General features: G+C 43.0%; 1 protein-coding gene across 1 annotated transcript in view; it reads left to right on the forward strand.

Moving 5' to 3' along the window:
* LOC137511655 (calcium/calmodulin-dependent protein kinase type IV-like) overlaps positions 1-20,172 on the forward strand; it is an 81,888-nt gene that overhangs the window by 11,851 nt on the left and 49,865 nt on the right. Inside the window, exons 2-3 of the mRNA XM_068233997.1 lie at positions 2,861-3,005; positions 12,449-12,527. Of these exons, the coding sequence (XP_068090098.1) occupies positions 2,908-3,005; positions 12,449-12,527 (177 nt within the window). The 5' untranslated portion in view covers positions 2,861-2,907. The remainder of the gene's footprint in view (positions 1-2,860; positions 3,006-12,448; positions 12,528-20,172) is intronic.

Here is a 20,172-nt window from a genome sequence, read left to right on the forward strand (position 1 = left end):
ATGGCTCATTTTACTCTGGGAGAAATGTACTTCTTATTTGTATATGTTTGCACATATTTTAAAATGTACAGTTTTTCGCTGTAGTGCCCCTTTACGGTTAAGCAATTTACCCATATTGGACAGATGCTGGATATGAGAGATCTGCCTGATATACGGTTGCGGACTAATCTACAACTGAGATCATACAACTGGGGTCAGTAAATACCTCTACACAAGAAGCCAACTGCAAAATCCTCATTAGGTGGCTTAAAACTCTGTCAGAGATACATGCATTCAAACCAGATTACCCTGCCAAATGTTGGAGATGCAATTGCAACAATGCAACTTATCCACTTCCCTACCACAGGTTTTTCTCCTTCAAAACCAGAGTAATTTTCACATTATGCTCCTCCTATTCATTCACCAATAACTTTATTGCTTCTTATCACACTGAAATAATTTATATATTATTTTTTGCAGAACAAACTAGGCTTTCTTTGGACAGTACTTTTTGCTAAGAATTATTTCATTTTATATGCATTTTGCAGGGAAGAAACGAAAAAAAAATTCACCATTTCTCAGCTTTCAGCCATTGTAGTTTGAAAATAAAATGTGCTATTGATGATGAAACAGACACATTTTATTTGCCCATTTGTCCCACTTGTTACAAAATTTAAATTGTGTCCCTAGTACAATGTATGGTGATAATATTTTATTTGGAAATAAAGGTGTATTTTTTCCATTTAGTGTTTTTTTTTTCTAGAACAATAGTTCCAAGACTTTATTTACAAAAGCAACAGTAATATACCCTCATGACATACATATTTAAAAAGTCCCTAAGGTAACTTTTTATGCAGCTTTTTTTAATGATGTAATTATTTTTTATTTAACAAGTGTTTTATTTTGGTAACTATGGGGTAGGGGTGAATGGAGTTAATAAATAATAAAAATGTATTTAATTTTTCTATGTGAAAGTGTAATCTTGTATTTGGGTGTAGTTTTACTTTTTGGCCACAACATGGTGCTACACTAAACCCATGTTCTATAAATAGAAGATGGAACCAAGTGTGTACACGTGCTGTTTACGTTGGGGGTCTATTTTTATCAGAGCCTGTGCTGCTGCTGGAAGCTCTGATTCATCACAGGCACAATGATTGGGTTTGAGAACAGCTGTTTCTCATTCCCCGATCACAAAGGGACAAGATTGTGGTGAATGCGAACAAGAGAAATGCAACGATCGTGAGCCGGCAAGTAAACAGTATGCATATCTACGCCCCTGACCCTGAAGTGAAGTATACAGGGGCGTAGATATGCATAGCAAGGGCGCTGAAGTAGTTAACAATACATTTGGTGGGAATGCAATCCCATTCAGGTTTATTGGAAGGAAAAACACAAATAGGAAAATATCTTTGGAGATAATTTATTTTAATACATGGGCAACGCTGTCGCACTGTAACCCTCTATTTGTTAAAAGCTATAAAAGATCCTTAATGTTACATCTCTTGAACGTAGGGAAATCCATTGTGCCAAGGTGGTGGAAATCACAGTGCCTGCATTGAAGAATGTTTCCATAAGATAGACTATATGAGAGCTACAAAACTAGATACAATTGAAAAATTCTTTATCATCTGGGCACAATGGGCTGAGTTTAAAAGTGAAGATAAATTTCAGAATACCACGGCGGAGGGCTGATGCAAACTTTAGTCGTTGACGAAGGCCTTGCATCTCAATTGTAGTTGCTATCTGTTATCAATGGTAGATAGTTATTCTGTATGGAATGCAATGCTAACACACGCCTGATTGACTTAATCTGAATGAGAATCGGGTAGAATTGTTGGATGTGTGTACAAGCCTTTTGGGAAGTGGCGAATGCACATTGCTAATGTTGTTTATGTATTAGGACAATATTTGGGAAGATGTTATGAAAAACTCTTTATTCGTATCTATTTCAGCAACTTTGTTTTTTTTCAAATACCTTAGCGTGCTTGAATTGTTTAAAGTGTTTAAAATGTTTAAATAGCTTCATTGGCTCAGATAATTTAAATTGTTTCAAGTTGAATAAGAATTTGAGATTAGATAACGTGTTATTTAATTTGCATACACTGGTAAATTATTTCTCCATATTGATAAATGCTTCTTTTGTTCTCTTTCTTTTTCTGTATTGCAAATAGTCATTTATGCTTAATAAACATCTTGAAACACAAAAAGCACAGCAGAAGTTCTGACTCTCCACAGCATTACCCAAATTTTAAAATTAGGGAGAGAAACACTGCCCTGCCTTCCACTTTAAAGCACACTTGAAGCGAGAGGGTTATGGAGGCTGACATGTTTATTTACATTCAAACAATGCAAATTGCTTGGTTGTCCAGCTGCTCCTGTGTCTCCAATATTTTTAGCCATAGACCCGAATAAGCATGCCAATCAGATGTTTCTGACTGAAGTCTGACTAGATTAGTTGCATGTTTGTTTCAGGTGTGTAATTTGGACTCTGCTGCCAACAAAGAGATCAGCAGGACTGCCAAGAAACTAGTATTGCTTAAAATGAAATTGACTTTAAGGAGAATAACAACTTAAGTATGTTTGTTTAAAAAAATCCAGTTTTGAAGACCATGTATACAGTATGTTGCCTAAGCTAAATCACACCATAATAAATCAGAATGAATTGTCTGGCTTATTTAACCTGCTCACGACCATGTCACGCCGATGGGCATGGCCACGGCGGCAGCCTCAGGACCACGTAAAGTCCTGCGGCTGGCTTTTGCAGGAGATCGCACGCATGCTGCGTGCGCATCTCCTGCTAGTAGGAGATGGCCTGGTCTTTAGGGGGGTCCTCAAGAGGTTAAATATTCTCATTAAGGGTCATTTTCTTTCTTTTCTCAAGTTTAATGTAGTCAACTCTCTGGGAAAGGATAAGGATTATAGAAGAATATGCCAACCTACAAACCAGAAGACATCTACTGGATAGAAGGATCTCAGAGAGAAAATGGACTGGAGCATTTCTATTTACTGGGTCAGGAACTTGGAAGGTACTGAGCAATAACAGGAATGTATTTCACAAGAATGCTGTTAGGCATAACCTTGTTGCAAGCCTGGAGGGCTAATCATGTGTAATTAATGTATGAGTCTGATACTTTAAACTTATCTGCCTTTAATGCTACTTGTATCTAATTTCTTTCAGGTTTGTACTGACTTTACATTATCTGATAACATATTAACATTTAACACCAATGAGAAATAAAAAGCATCAAATTATTACCTAACTATGTGCATACAATATAAGATACATAACGCTGTGCATACATTATCTAAATCTGTATTGCCAAATGGTTCGTAACACCTTTTAGGCTGTCTCTTATGTCTCACTTGAGGAGCACATTAAAGCCCAATTTAACTAAAAATAAAGATGTTCAATTCTGAAGTTGTATCTTCTACTTTAGAAATCTGTATTATAGTTCTCCATTCCAAACCTTGGCCTCCTTCCCATCTACAAACTAGCTAAGTAGCCCATCTACATACTTTTTTGTCAACAAAAAAAATCTATTTCTGGATGTCCAATAGGCTGTACCTGCATAGTGACCTGCACAAGTGCACAAGCTTGCACCTGTGTCATGTACATGATAGTGAATATGAATGAGTTAGGTGGTGGCCAGTGTAGATAAACAATATAATACAGTATAAATTCTTATTTAACAGTAGCCTGTATGGAAATTGCAAATATTCTGTATCTATCATCCCTCTTGTTTACATGTTTTATGCATCTTCCATGTCTGTATGAGAATTCTGACCTGCTTTCTGGGAGGTGCACATGCAAGAACCACCCTTGTCATTGCCTCTGTCAACATGGTTATGTAGCCTGGCTTGTTTTGTTTTACTTACTTTGGGTGCCATATGTTCGTTCCAGATTGACTAAATCTGAACACCAACACTACTCTTTTCAGACCAATGGTGTTCAACAATAACAATTTTTCACCAAACAATCATATTTTTGATAATATCTGATTGAAAGAAAAGATCATATTTAATCACCACTACCAAATCTAACTTGTGACAATATTTCCACCAGTTATGATCATATCCATGGGCGTCTGCAGAAAAAATTCCAGGGGTGGCAAGATTATATGATTATAAATAGGCGGCATGATGCAAAAAGGGGTGTGACCATGAGATACTGTTGGTGGAGTCAAATTGTACATGGTTCTCCCAGCAGTGTACCTCCTCTCCTTGAAGAAAGAATAAGGCCCTAAACACCAGACATATGAGACATAACCAGATATTTTCCACAGTAACCACTTCTTAGATTAAATGAAAGCAGAAATATCCCCCACGCGATAATTATGCAGCAAGTTCCCCTCAGAAAACAATTTTTTTTTTTACATTTTCCTGCATTTCTCTCCCCAAACATAATTAGGCAGCACTTTCCTCAAAGTAATTAGGCAGAGTACTCACCGAAATTCCCCTAAATTCCAGCCTAACATCAGTCTATGCTGTGCCCCTTAACCACTTCAGCCTTCAGTCGTTTTCACTTTATGCATCCGAGCAATGTTCACCTCCCATTCATTAGCCTATAACTTTATCACTACTTATCAGAAAGAACTGATCTATATCTTGTTTTTTCCGCCACCAATTAGGCTTTCTTTGGGTGGTACATTTTGCTAAGAACCACTTTACTGTAAATGCATTTTAACAGGAAGAATAAGAGAAAAACGGAAAAAATTCATTATTTCTCAGTTTTCAGCCATTATAGTTTTAAAATAATACATGCCTCCATAATTAAAACTCACGTATTGTATTTGCCCATATGTCCCGGTTATTACACCGTTAAAATTATGCCCCTATAACAATGTATGGCGACAATATTTTATTTGGAAATAAAGGTGCATTTTTTCCGTTTTGCATCGATCACTATTTACAAGGTTAAAATAAAAAAAATATAGAAATATTTCATCTTTACATTGATATTTAAAAAGTTTAGACCCTTAGGTAAATATTTACATGTTTTTTTTTTTTTATTATTGTAATGTTTTTTTTTATATATTTTTTGGGAGGGTGGGATGTAAACAGATCTTTTATAATGTAAATGTGTGTTAGGCTCCCTGCACACTGCAAATCCGTTTTCCGATTCCGATTCCGTTTCCGATTCCGATTCCGTTTCCGATTTTCCTTGAATACATTCAACAGAAAAACGGATCAAAAAACGCAGCATGCAGTTAAGATTAAAAATCTGAATCGGAATCGGATGTAAAAACAGATTAAAAATCTGAATCTGAATCTGATTTGCTTGCAGTGTGCAAGAGGCCTTAAGGTTTTTTTTTTTACTTTTAGTTGTAGTTTTACTTTTTGGCCACAAAATGGCGGCCATGAGTTTGTTTACATGACGTCACTCTAAGTGTAACATACGCTTAGAGGGACGTATGGGGGACGCAACAGCCAGAAAAAGTGGAGCTTCTGAGAGAAGCTGTCGCTTTTTCTGCGAGGGAGAGGAATCAGTGATCGGGCACCATAGCCCGATTCACTGATTCGTGGGCTAACGAGTCGCGGCCGGGAGCGCGCGTGCACGCGTGCGATCGGACGCGGGGCCGCACGGACGCGCACATGGCTTCCTGGGCGTAGTTAGTACGTCCAGGAGGCCAAAGTAGTTAAGGTACATACACACGTCAGATTTTCACAAAAGACCGGTCGTTTAGACGTTTAAACGGCCGGTCGTTTGGACCTGAAATCGGGCGTGTGTACGGTCTGTCACAGCCAATTTGACGTCCAAACACCCGGACGTTCAAACGTCCAAACGACCGGTCGTTTGCGAAAATCCGAACGTGTGTATGAGCCTTTACAGTGTTCCCTGGTGCTGTAGCACTATCACCCTTCTAGTTTTCCTGGTGGTCTAGTGCCATAAATACATCATATTAATATGGGAGGACATTATGCTGGGGATACACGGTACGTTTCCCCCTTATCAATCGAGCCGCTGATGGCTTGATTGATAATATCCGACAGGTCCGATGATCGCGCACATCGATTTCCCGCTTGATCCCCGCAGGCAGACAATAGTGGGGAATTGAGCAGCTGATAAGGAATGCCCGCGGGGACGAGTGGGGATCTATACAGGCACCGGCGGGGACGAGCGGGGATGCGCCAGGATCGAGCCAGCGTCTCGATCCAGCGCAACTATCTAACCATGTATTCCCAGCATTAGACTATGACTATGGTAGGATTAGATTGTGAGCTTCTCTGAGGAGAGTCAGTGACATGACTATGTCCTCTGTACAGCGCTGCAGAAGATATCAGAGCTATATAATTACAAAATAATATTATGGTAGGACATTAGACTATGGTTATGCTAGGATTTGATTGTGAGCTCCTCTGAGGACAGTCAGTGACATGACTATGAAGTCTGTAAAGTGTTGCAGAAGATGTCAGTGCTATATAAATACATAATAATAACAATATGGTAGGACATTACACTTTGACTATGGTAAGATTAAATTGTGAGCTCCTCTAAGGACAGTAGTCTGGTGTTGTACACAAAACTTTTGTTTAATAGTGAGGTGTACTTTACATGATTTATTGAGAAGCAAGCATAACTGATCTAACTTATGGATCTCCTTTATTTACCTCTGTGCAGTGTGCATTTATCCTAAATGCAGAGAGTTCCATAAAGCAGAGCCATAAATTACATCATTTATGCTTGTTTTTTCAGTAAATAAGACACACACCTCACAATAAAACAAATTTTGTTGTTTAACACCTAACTAAACACACTAATTTGTACAGCATTACTATTATCAGAGCCTACTTTTGCAGCCAGCAGTGTGTGTGTAACATGCAACCCTGCCTTGTCTGTCTGTGCATTCTGTCTCACACACGCAGGGATCCTGTGTCATCCGATCCCAGCTGGCTGCAAAGCATAGGTCACACATCTCATGATATCTGGCCATGGCCTGATTTGTCGGCAGGCCACCAAGGCCATGGCCTAGGGCGACAGGAGGGCTGGGGCGTTATAACAGTTGGCAGATCAGCTGTTTGTGTTACCACTCCTTCCCACCCGCACGACCGGCCCGCCTGCACGATGTATGACATGACCTCCTCTGCGGCTGCACTGCCTGGGTCGCCTCACTCCTCACAGCAGTGCTGATAGATCAGCTGTTTGTGTCCCTGCTACTTTCCGCACGATCGACTGCTGGCGTGATGTATGACACAGAACACCTCTGCAGTACAAGGTTTCCCTGGCTTGCTGCGATGCTCCATATCCTCAGCAGTGCCTTCTCTCTTCATAGCGGTAAGAGAGTAACTGATGACCAATGACAGCGCCATATACAGGAAGTGACATCGCTGCTGCTCACTTCCTGTATTTGAAATATATGGCGCCATAATTGAGTACTGCTCTTTCACTGCTGTGATGAGAGAAGGTGCCGCTTTCCTTTAATACCTTTAATAAGTTTTAACAGGAATAGCGCATCTTTCAAAAGGAGGAGTCAATTAAAAGCATTAGTAGCTCAAAGTATACTGATCCGAATTAGTGGCAAGTAAATACCTATTACCTAGCAGAAGGGATAAGTCGAGTTTATCTCAAGTTTAAAGCAACCTGAAATAGTGCTGTGCCTCCAGTTACCATAGTTCAAGAGTCTAATAATATTATAAAGTTTTAAACTTGCTATACACTCATACTGATTCGGAGCATTGTTTGTTGATTATAGCTACCTAGAGTTTATCTTTTGTATTGAACTGTAAAGACACTGTGCTGTATTATGGAGACTTAAAGGGAACCTGTACTGAGTAAAATCATTTAAAATAAACACATGAGGTAACTTCAAATGAACATTACATAGTTACCTTGCCATCAGTTCCTCTCAGAAGCTCACCATTTTCTTCTGACAATGATCCCTTCCAGTTCTGACAACATTTTGTCAGAACTGAAAATATCAGTTGCTATCAGTTATATATCAGTTGCTGTCAGTTACAGCTGAGAGGAGAACTGATGTGTCCATGTTTCCCTATGGCTCAAGTGGGGGATATTACAGTTTAACTGTGTGCTGACCAGGAAGCTGTTATGGGGTAATGACCATTTTCAAAATGGAGGACGGAGAATTCTATTGGTCACAGTGGACAAACAGGACGTGGGAGAGGAGAAAGTGATTGAGGAGTAGACTACATGGGAGGTAAGTATGACTTTTTTATGTTTATTTTGACTTTTAATTTTCAGTTCAGCCATGTGTAAGTAGCTTTACAGTTTAATGTACAAGTGCAGCAGTTATTCAGTGCCACTGAGTGACTGTTTATTTATCAGCTGCTCACAACCATTGAGAGATATTCATGTGGTAACACACATCACTGTTGTTAGGGCCCATTTCCACTAGGATATGACATTTCAAATCCATTTTCCTGCATCAAATTTTTTTAGTTTTTATGCAAATTTTAATGTGAATTTCCTTATGCATCTAATGTAAACTGACAGTCATTACATGGGAAATGGATGCGTGGTACAGAAATGCAGTCCATGTTTTTTCTGCATTGTCCTGAAAAGAAAACGCATTTTATGGAAATTACTCCATTGACATGCATTGGTTTCAGTTTCAATGTGAATATTTGCATTGCGATTTATCACTTAGTGGAAACAGACCTTTACTCGTTTTACTACCCATCAGTACTAGAATAGTGTCTGTCTTTCTTTTACATTGATAGCGGTTATACTGAGTACATACATATGTATAGATCTGATTATTTATATACAAGAGTACTGAAGTGATCAGTGTCCGCATTCTGCAAATGTAAACAAATTCAAAATACTCATCCCCTCCTGGAAGGTTTCCTGAACTGTTGTAGTAGAGTTACAGCAGAATTCACTAGAGAGGCATTTATGTTTGCCAGATCCCTGTGGAGTACCTCAGCATCTGCCTCTGAGCAGCAGTCCCTTCTCCCTTCAGTTTAACTGTTCAGTTGCCTAAAGCACAGACAATTTCTATATAGGCTTATAGCAGTGACTGATTGTGAGTGATGTGTTTACAGTACAGATCACAATTGTTTTGAATGACTTATTCATTGTGTAGAGCAGGACAGGATGCTGCACAATGTACAGCAACAGTGTGGTAGAGCTATTGTGTGTAAGGATGCTCAGAGCCTCTGAACAAAGATAACAAAAACTCCAAATATGACCAATTAATTAAAAATCGGTTGTAAAAAACGATTTCTTCAGGGATAGATCACAGAAATCCAACATTTGGGTCATGTAGAGTTTTTCTTTCAGGGAATTGAACACCATAATAATACATCAAATCAAGATGAGGGTGATCATGTACAATGAATATAAGATGGAGCATTACCTGTGCTTACTTATGCTGTGATGTCGTTAGGACTACACCACCCTGCTAAAACATAAGTACTATTCATTTTATTATGTATTTATATAGCACTGAAATATTTCCCAATGGTTTATAGAGTACATAGTCACATCACTGTTCCCCAGAGGAGCTCATACTCTAATCCCTACCTTAGCACAGTATTCTTATTATAGCCTAAGGCCGATTTGGGGGAGCACCAATTAACAAATCAGATTTATTTTGGGGTGTAGAATGAAACAGGAGTGCCCAGAGGAAAAGCATGACAATAATAAACTATTCATGTGAATGGGAATTTTAAGATATAGAAGCAGACATTTCTCTCTTCCTCAAATTCCTAATTGGAACATTGTGTCTTGATGAAACTTCACCAGTGGATCAATTTTTTTGGCTCAGCTTCTTTATTTCTCCCTCTCTTCCTATTGATTTCATTTAATCCTTAACTTAAGGATTTCACAAGTTAAATTGCTTAGTGAATACTAAATGATTTATTACCAAGGTGATAACAGGACAAAGAGCTCAGAGTCATTATTAAATATTAGAGTTAAGCTTAATGAATTGTGACCTATCACATGGCCTCAGCTGTCCCAGGATTGAACTTCACTTCTATCAGTAGCTAATACCTCCTTTCCCAAGAGAAATCTTTACCTTTTTTTTCGAATAGATCATCATGGGGGATCTATGTGGCTGATATTGTGGTGAAACTCCTCCCACAGTATGATGTCATGACCATTGTCCTGACAATTTGCTGTCTGTGATCCTTCTTGAATTGTGGGAAATAATCGTTTTTTCCAACTGCCAAGCAAGCAGTGTCTCCCTCTGTGCATAAAGGTCTCGGTAAACGAACATTCCGTACAGATCACCTGGCAGAACTAAAAATATTACCACCAGTGATAAACTTCAGAATGTAATTCAGGGAGAAGAACGATTTTTACAATGAGCAAACACTGACTAAATAATCTATAAATAAATATTGTAAAAAATAAGCAATTTTATTCATGATGTTATTTTTACTACAGTTCCTCTTTAGGTGGAGCATTGGAACCGGTTCATACTTGCTTAAAAACATACCCATTCGGGACCTCTTTTAAGCTCCGCTTAGTGCAGGAAGCGGATCCTAAGCTGAATGTAGATTTCAAACTTGGCACATTTTCCCGCACCATATGGGAAAATGTATGTCACGGAAGCTTTTGAGAATGGACACTGTCCGTTCTCACTAGGCTAGTTGTCGGGTCCACTTCGTTAATTTAATTCAACGCGTAACGTACTGGCTACCCCAGTATAGGTAGCCAGGTATAGGTGCCCCAGCATAGGTAGGCAGTTATAGGTGCCCCAGTATAGGTAGCCAGGCATAGGTGCCCCAGCATAGGTGGCCAGTTATGGGTGCCCAAGCACAGGTAGACAGTTATGAGTGCCCCAGCATAGGTTGCCAGTTATGGGTTCCTCCCCCCCCCCCTCCCCAGCTTTGGCAGACTGGGGCATAACAGTGAAGAAAGGGGGGAGCAGTAGGGAGGGGGGCCCAACTCCTCCCTCCCTCTCCTCTCCTGTAAAAGAGTAGATGAATAAGAGAAATAGGACAATTGGTCTAAGAGAAGCATTCTCACTAAGCTGTCTGTCTTGTCTTTTCTTTTTTTGGGACAAATAATCTTTCATAAAAACTAATTGTGCCCGGTAGCAGGAAATTAATATTTGTGAGTTATTTCCTACATTTTAGTATTATAGGCACCTCAGAAGTCATGATGTCTGTATGCACTTAAATAGAACAGTGAATGCAATTCCAGCCACTTCTGCAGCCTTCATGCAGCTCTTATATACTGTATGTTTGTTACGGATTTCGCTGAAGACTGGTGTTTCCATTTAAACTATCATGAGACACAAGTGGTGTGTTTAAATGTCTACATTCCAGAGTGAAATATAGGACAGCGTGGCATTAGTAAAACAAGATGCAGAATATTAATCTTCATGCTGACAAAAAGGATTACGTGCTTCATTAATTGGAGTCTCTGTAATGTTTCCAACTACAAGATGCTTCAAAACCTCATCAAATGTATTTTGTTTTTAGTTTGTAAGTATGTCTCCACTGCCCCCAATAAATAACTCATGAATGACTTACCTACCTAAAAAAAGAAGAGCTGTCATCCCTACTGTGAACTCGTCTTGTGATTGAGATTATTAGACATCATTTATTCCTGACCTGGTTTTATTAGAAATGCTATTACGTTGCGTGTTTGTAACTGGGGTCACATTAAAGGCCTCTTCTTTTCTCCATCTACACCTATGGTCTTGGTTGTTTAGCTTTCTTGTCTTTCAGTAGCACTTACATGCATAACATACCCATATTGCTCTGCTTCTGATCCTTCAGTTTTAAGGCCTGGTTCACACGGATGCTCTCCGGGTGGTAAACAACAGCCGTGACACTTATCGTTTAAGAGCTCCCATTAAACCCAGTGTTTCCCATATTTTACCGTTGTTTGTGCAAACGCCGCATTTCGATCCCTATTTTTCCTGTCATTTGAGGTCACCCTGCTTCCAGGGTTGTTTACCGCCACGCCTCCGTGTCTCCCTGCAGCGGTGAAAAATGTAGATTGCCGTCGAAAGCTGTCAAATACTTTTTTTTTTTTGCACGCTTTCAGAAAAGCATTTGCAGAGGCGCCTTGGGATGCCCTGGTGAGCCAGACCTAAGTTCTTGTGTCCCAGGCTGTCTAAATGCCATCTAAAAGCCTGGGGGCAAGAGACCCATTGCTTGCTTGTACTGGCCAGTAGCCAGCAAATAGAAGCAAAGATTGGAGTAGAATGTTACAGTTTCTTTGCCAACAAAAAACTATTTACCTCTGTTTTTCATTGGACTTGTTTTATTGCAATCTATATAAATAGATTTAACAATGGACAAGGGTTGGGACATGTAAATGTTTAAATAACAGATAAAATTCCTCAAATCAGAGAACAGAAATATGATGTGTGAAACTGAGGAAAAACATTGTAACGTCACCTTCCTGCTGATACATGTGTGAAAACATTAACTGGTAAAAGCCACAGTGATCAAGAAAGCTAGCAGAGGCACATCTGTGTGCTGTGTAGTGAGCAGGCTGATGGGGTTGTGTAAGAACACTAGATAATGCTTTCTTCTTCCTTCTGTTTAGGGGAGCAACATCTGTTGTTTTCAAATGCGAGGAAAAAAGAACGCAAAAGGCTTATGCTGCAAAAATGATTAAAAAGACAGTAAGTACTTATGAAACAGCCCTGGCATCACCAACTTCTTTCCCTTTATGGATAGTTTGCATGTAGTTTGTTTTATAATGGTCTTCTGGCCAACACATAGGCATTTGTGAAGCCACAACACATCATTTAGTACTTAATACAGAAAAGTTTGCTGTCTATGGGTTCAATTCAAAAGCATCACTGCATGCAGTAAAGCAGAAAACCACAGATTTTACCAAACATTTTGTCAAATGCCAATTCCCAAAGTCTGTCATGCACTGCTTTCCACTTCCAATGGGCAGTCATGAAGTGGTTAAAAATGGTTAAAGCGGTCGTAAACTCAGTACTTTCTCTCTGCTCTAAAAGATATGCAACAGCATAATAACTTTTAAAGAAAAACATTTCTTTATTTCAACTTACATAACTCTTACAAAGACCCTGCAGTGTTTACTTCCTGGTATCCTGGGAGCACAGAAAGGGTTATCCTCCAATGTTTACATATTAGCCTAGAACAACCACTGTGGCACAGTTCAAACAGAGCAGACAGCCCATCTACACTTGCTGACAAAGCCTAATTAGACAGACTAATCTCTCTAAAGATACACACTTTGAATTTTTTTAGCAATTATATGTGTATTCCTTGTGTGCTGACCAAAAGTTTAGGTCTGCTTTAATAAGATGCTAATGGTTTTGAGCTCATACAAATTTTGTGTTAATTTTATGCAGCTTGAACTTGCTTTTTTATTTTTCAGTATAATAAAAAAATGACAATCCATCAAATACCAAATGATTATTTAAAATATCAAATAAAATACCCCATGAGGTAAATCAGCTTTGTGAATTTTCATGAGTTTTTTTTTTTTATAATTTACTGAACTATCACTAAACTAGCATTGATCATGTACAGTTTCATTGCATAGAACTGCACTGGGAGCAATGGTACAGTTGACTCTTATGCTGGGCATACACGGGTCGATCCGGTGGCCGATTAGCCGCCGGATCGACCCCCGCCGCGTCCCCGCTCGTCCGCGCGGATCGATTCCTGCTCGTCCCAGCCCGCGCTTCTTATCACCCGCTCGATTTGCCGCTATTGTCCGCCTGCGGGGATCGAGCGCGGATATTATCAATTGAGCCATCAGGCTCGATAGATAATCCTCCCCTCAACGCCGTGTATGCCCAGCATTAGTCAGATTTCTTCCATAGTTGAGTGAGGCAAGGAGGTACGGTAAATCAATTATTGTTACCAAATCAAATCGCATTATAGGTCTCTTGCCAGTCTGAGCTATTTTCAACCCATGCCATGTATGGCTAGCTTAAAGTGTACCTGAAGCAAGCAAAAAATTAAAAAGTTTGATACAGTGAGGGAAAGAAATATTTCTTCCCCTGCTGATTTTGCTTGTTTGCTCTCTGACCAAGAAATGACTAGACTATAATTTTAAAGGTAGGTTTATTGTAGCTGTGAGAGACAGCGTAACAACAAAATAACCCTCAAAACCCAGTGTCCCAAATGCCAGAGCTTAAATTGTACCTGCAATGAATGTAAAGCAAAAATTCATACATACCTGGGGCTTCCTCCAGCCCCCTTGAGCCTGACTGCTCCCCCATCATCCTCCACTGCCTCCTTGTTAGTTTTCAATCCTCCCGGTAACTTTGGCCAGTCAGAGCCAGCTGGTACAGGTGCAGACGCTCCCCCGTCACACTCCTGCGGCCAGGAGCATTCTGCGCCTGTGTAGTACTACTGCACAGACACAGAATGCTCCCGGCAATGGAAGCACGATGGGGCCCTGACTCCAAAAGTTATAGAGGGTAATTGCAGGTGAACGAGGAGGTGGCAGAGAATGACAGGGGAGCGATCAGGCCTAAGGGGGCTGCAAGAAGCCCCAGGTATATATACATTTTTGCTTTGCTTCCATCTCATGTTTACTTTAATGCACATTTTAATTAGTGAAATATGTTGTTAATAAATAAATATAGCGATTAGGAGTACCCTCTGTAAGGAAGTGATCCTAATCCCAGTTTGTTACAGGACCTGTATAAAAGACACCTGTACACTAATCAGATTCCAAACTAGACACCATGGCAAAGACCAAAGAGCTGCCCAAGGATGCCACTGACTTGGGGAGAATCTGCACAGAGGAGTGGGCAAAAATCCCTCCTAAGATGTGTACAAACCTGGTAGCCACCTACAAGAAACGTCTGCCCTTTGTGATTGCCAAGAAGGTTTTTGCCACCAAGTACTAAGTCATCTTTTGATAGGAAATCAAATTTTTTTTAACTCATTACAATGCACATCAAGCTATGACTTTGGCGACTATGGTCCCAGCTGCCCTAAGATCATTGACTAGTTAACCCCATATAGTTCTGGGCTGCTTTGTCCCCATTCTTATGACCATCGCAACCTCATGAGGTGAGATTTTGCATGGAGTACCAGACCGAGGGAGATTGACAGTTATTTGCAGGGATGCTCGGGTAGTGCTTTTTATTACCCGCCCGGATCTGGATCCGGGTACCCAGATATCCGGATCCGGATATCCGGATCCGACCTTGCGGATATCCGGATCCAATCCGGATATCCGACTAAATTACCCGCGGGTACCCGACCTATTCGGGTGTCCGGATTGAAAACCCGGAAGTGCCCTTTAAATAGGTTTAAAATGGTTTTTAGGGTAAATGATGCATGTAGTATCATGATTTTTTAAAGGAAAATACTAATTAATTATTTGGTGGACATAAAATGAAAAAAAAAAAAAAGAAGCTGTCAATTACCATCAGGACTAGCTTCCAGACAGCGGTCGTGCAGCCCACATGTCCAAAGTCCAATCGCACAACTGGGACATGGCAGTTTTCAGCTCCGACATCGCCAAAAAATTAAAGCTATTGTAGTGGGCTAGTGGCGTGATAGCTGGTGGCAGGCTATTGTATTTGTAGTGGCGTAATAGGTGGTGGCAGCAGACGATGCAGTTTAGTGTGGACCCTGGTGTTGGTGGGTACCACAGACAAGAGCAGCAGGAGCAGCAGGATAAGTAGGTTGATGCAGCTGTTGGAGTGGCATAGTAGCTGGTGGCAGCAGAAGAAATAGTTTTGTGGACCCTGGTGTTGGTGGGTACCACAGACAGGAGCAGCAGAATGAGTAGGTCGATGCAGCTGTTGGAGTGGCGTAGTAGCTGGTGGCAGCAGAAGAAATAGTTGTGTGGACCCTGGTGTTGGTGGGTACCACAGACAGGAGCAGCAGAATGAGTAGGTTGATGCAGCCTCCCCCCCACAACTCGGACAGCACAGACACATCCCAAAAAAATTACACATTAATAGTGTTTAGATTATAGTTCACCATGGTCACCAACTGACAAACTGACGCCCGGTCCCGGCTGACCAAGTCGGTGGCCTCCAGGAAGGGTGCCAGGACCATGCACACCAGCTGCATTTTTCTCCATTCAGCAATCCGTATCATCTCCGGGAGGTGGCTGCTGGTGCTGCTCCTGTACATGGTGGTGGCATCGGCGGTGGCTTTGGCCAAGTAGTGGTTGACAGCCTGCCTCTGCTCAACCAGACGTTCCAACATGGCCAGGGTGGAATTCCACCGTGTTGGAACGTCAATAATCAGACGGTGCCGTGGCAGGTTCAGCTCCAGCTGCACAGCTTCCAGGACCGATGAGGCACCGCCCGAGCGGCGGAAATAACCCACCGTTTTGCGAGCAGCTTTTAAAAGTGGCTCCATCCCCTGGTAGGTGCTCAAAAATTTCTGAAGCACCAGGTTCAGGACGTGGGCCAGACAGGAGATGTGGGTGAGGTCTCCCCAGCGGATGGCAGCGACAAGGTTGGCCCCATTATCGGACACCACCTCTCCGACTCTGAGGCCTCTGGGGGTCAGCCAACGCCTCTCCTGCTCCTTGAGTTTGTCCAGGACGTGCTCTGCGGTCAGGCTTTGCTTGCCCAGGCTGACCATCTCCAGCAGTGCTTGGCAGTGGCGGGACTTCACACTGCTGCTGCTGAGGCGGGGGCGTTTGGCGGCGGAGGGTGTGCCGGAGGGTGGAACCGGAGCAGAGGCACTTGCTGCACTTCCCCTGACCCTACTGCGGGGTGGCACCACCCACTGGCTTGATGATGCTGCTGTCCCCTCCTCACCTACTTCCACCAAACTTACCCAGTGTGCGGTGAAGGACAAATAGCGGCCTGTCCCGAACCGGCTGCTCCACGAGTCCATAGTCACATGGACCCGCTCACCCACCGATTGATCAAGCCCACGTTCCACATTGGCCTTTGCGAAGCGGTGTAGTGCTGGCATGGCCGTCCTTGAGAAATAGTGCCGGCTGGAGACAGGCCAATCCGGCGCTGCGCACTGTAGGAGTGCGCGCATGTCGCTCCCATCCTGCACAAAGGAGTACGGGAGGAGCTGGGAGGCCATGGCCCGTGTAAGCAGGCCGTTGAGCAGGCGGATCCGACGGCTGCTGGGAGGCTGAGCCCTGATAGCAAACACCTCGGTCAGCAGGGTCTGGTGTCGCTTCTGGCTTGCACGGGAAGCCGAGGAGGGAGCAGAGGAGATCACTGAGGACTGGCTGCCTGAACAGTCCTCAGTGTCGGTAGGAGTGGAAAAGGGGGTTCCGGTGGTGGTTTGGGGTGGAACACTGACAGTGCCAGCTTCCATTAGCCTCAAGAACTCCTCATGCTCCTTGTGATGTTTACCAGCCAGATGTTTTATTAAGCTGGAGGTGCCATAGGTGGCGGGGGTGCTACCTCTGCTCAACTTCACCAGGCACCCCTTACAGGTGACAAACTTGCTGTCCAGTGACGGCAGATTAAAATAATTCCAGATAGGAGATAAAAATTTCCCCTTACGCCCTGCTGCTGTTACTTTTGTTGCTGCGGGGGTTGGGGCCTGGGGTTGAGTGGTGCGGCTGGTGGTAGCGGAAGAAGATAAAGCAGCAGGCTGTTGCTCACTGCTGCTCCTGCCAATTTCAGAGATCATGATTATCCGTGTCAGACCCACCGACGTATCCTCCTCCTCAGACTCAGAGGAGCTAACATGCACCTCCTGTGGTTGGTGGTAGTCTCTGTCCTTCGCCTCATCATCATAATCATCGCCAGATTCCCCCTCCTCAAACAACTGATGGGATGTTGTGGACCCCAACTCCTCTTCTGCTGAGTCTGACACATCGGGCAAGGAGTAGGACCCCTCCCCAACAACCATCGTCACCATCTGTGACTCAGCCATAAATCCCATTTGGGAAAGAATATCCCCCTCAACCTCTGTGGTTACAGGCCTGATTGTGCTTGTGGGGTCTGGACTAAACAACTCAGCAGCACTTGAGGGTAGGCTGCCTGCAGGGGTCGACATGACTGACGACGAGTCCCCATGCACTGCTGCTGGGCGGCTGCTGCTGCTCCTGCGAACAGGAGTGGTGGTGGGGGTGGAGCTCTCTGTTGCAGCGCTGCTGGTGCCCTGCTCATCCAAAATTAGCTGCATCACAGGCTCGGCGTCTTTCTCCTCCAATTTGCGCCGCCTACCCTGCTGAAAAATTTACGCTATGCGCTGCTGCGCCGCTACAGCGTGACTCCCCCTATCAGCTTGGCGCCCAGTGCGTCCACGGCCAGTGGCTACCGGCTGAATGGGCAGTATGGCAGAACTGCTGGCGGTGACGGTGCCAGCAATATTCCCTCTCTTTTTGCCTTTGATGGCCTTCCCCCGGCTGCCAGTGCCAGCAGACATACTGCACGTATGATGGATGTGGGGTACTTTATTGAAATTGGGGGGTGATACAGACAGAGCGCAGTAGAACACAGTGTGCACACTAACGGACGGTCTGTCACACTGACACTCAAGATCAAGAAGACACAGCAGAAATTCAGTAGTCACTCACACACAGACAGTACTAGTCTAACACAACTAGCACTGACTGCAGTACTGAACTACACAAAATACAATTACACACTACACAGTAATCCTCCAACTGTGTAGCTAAGGCAGCACCAGCACTGGCCTATGTGCACAAACAGCAGCACACTAAGACACAGATAGCAGAGCTGCTGCCTGCAAGCTGCAGCAGCAGAGACTGTCACAGCTCACACAGACAGCACAGACTGACACACTAACTAACTACAACAATATGAAACACTACTAGCTACACTACAATAGACAACAGTGTTATATACAGCAGGTGTTGGTGTATAAAAACGCTGGATTTATCACTGGGATAATGCACTTTCTTAACAATACACACTGGACAAACTATCTCAGTGGCAGTCACAGCAAGGACGATTTTTTCATCATGGCCCCCCTCCTTATATACAGGAGGGACTGGCCAAGGTTCCCCTCTGTGATTGGTTGCTTGGTTGCCAGGGCTTCTGCTGGGAGCCCTCTGATTGGCTGAATGACATCATTCCCTTTAGTTACACTATCCGGATCCGGATAGTAGAACGGATATCCGCGGATATCCGCGGGTATCCGGATTATGCGGCCAGATATCCGGATAGAGCTATCCGGATAGTGGCCCAGGTATCCGGATCCGGATCCGATCCGGATACCGTAAAAATGGTCGGATACCCGGGTTAACCCGGGTACCCGGGATCCGGATGAGCAACCCTGGTTATTTGGTGTAACAATGTGTGGTGTTTGGTGCACACTCAGAGTATTCAGATTGTTGGTGATCCGCAGTATCACCAATAATGCTGATATATCCGATTATGTGGCGATCTGCGGAATCACCAATAATGCGGATATTTATTTGTAACTCTGGATACCGGGTATAACGACAGTGGAAAACCCACCACACTGATATCTTTAAGAGGACTGGTTACCTCTAAAAGAGAAACGCAGTGTGTGTGATTCTGCGACTAGATGACGTAACGCTAGAATCGCGTTCCCCAGCAGCAATGATATACTGGGGAACCACTGAGACCTCCGCAAGGAGGGATTCAGCAGAATAAACCCTTTAGTGGGAGAACCACTAAAGGGGGCAAAGTCAGACGGAAACGGTTCGGTAACAAACTGGCTGCGAGGTACCGAATCGTGAAACAGAGAGCAGAGTCAGAAATCTAGCCAAGGTCAGTAACGGAAATCAGATAGGCGGAGGTACAAAGTCAGAAAGCCGAACTCGTAGTGAAATAGACAAGCAGAGGTTCGGCAACGGGAGATCAGAAAATGGCACAGATAACAATAGTGCTTGCGAATATATTGGCAAAACCAATATATGTCGCAGATCAGGAAAATAACAAATCTGACTGTTGTGGGCTAGTTACGGCAAGCCGCACTTGGCCCACGATGGTACTGACTGTCAGATCACTATCTGGCTGACTATTAGATCAACTGACTGGCTGACTATAACAGAGATCAGGTTACATACAAATATACAATAATCAGGAAAACAACAAAGACTGACTGATGAGAGACAGGAGCCTTGCTCCAGCTAGGACTGTCTCTCTCGGATCTAGCTAAGGTCTGAGGGCTATCACAAAGTAACGCTTACTGCAGACAACTTGCAACTGACAGAATGCCTGCTTTTATACTGTGCTGGGCTCAAACAGCCCGCCCAGCCAATCAGCCAATCACAACACAGCTCAAGGACCTTGCAGCACAGCTCAAGGACCTTACAGAGGTCAGCTGACCAGCTGGTCAGCTGACTCTCCTTCTAAGAGTATAAAAAGCTTTATTGCACACGCGCGCAGCCCCTAC

The sequence above is a fragment of the Hyperolius riggenbachi genome, chromosome 1 (assembly GCF_040937935.1).
Source record: "Hyperolius riggenbachi isolate aHypRig1 chromosome 1, aHypRig1.pri, whole genome shotgun sequence".
In the NCBI taxonomy this organism is placed as follows: domain Eukaryota; kingdom Metazoa; phylum Chordata; class Amphibia; order Anura; family Hyperoliidae; genus Hyperolius; species Hyperolius riggenbachi.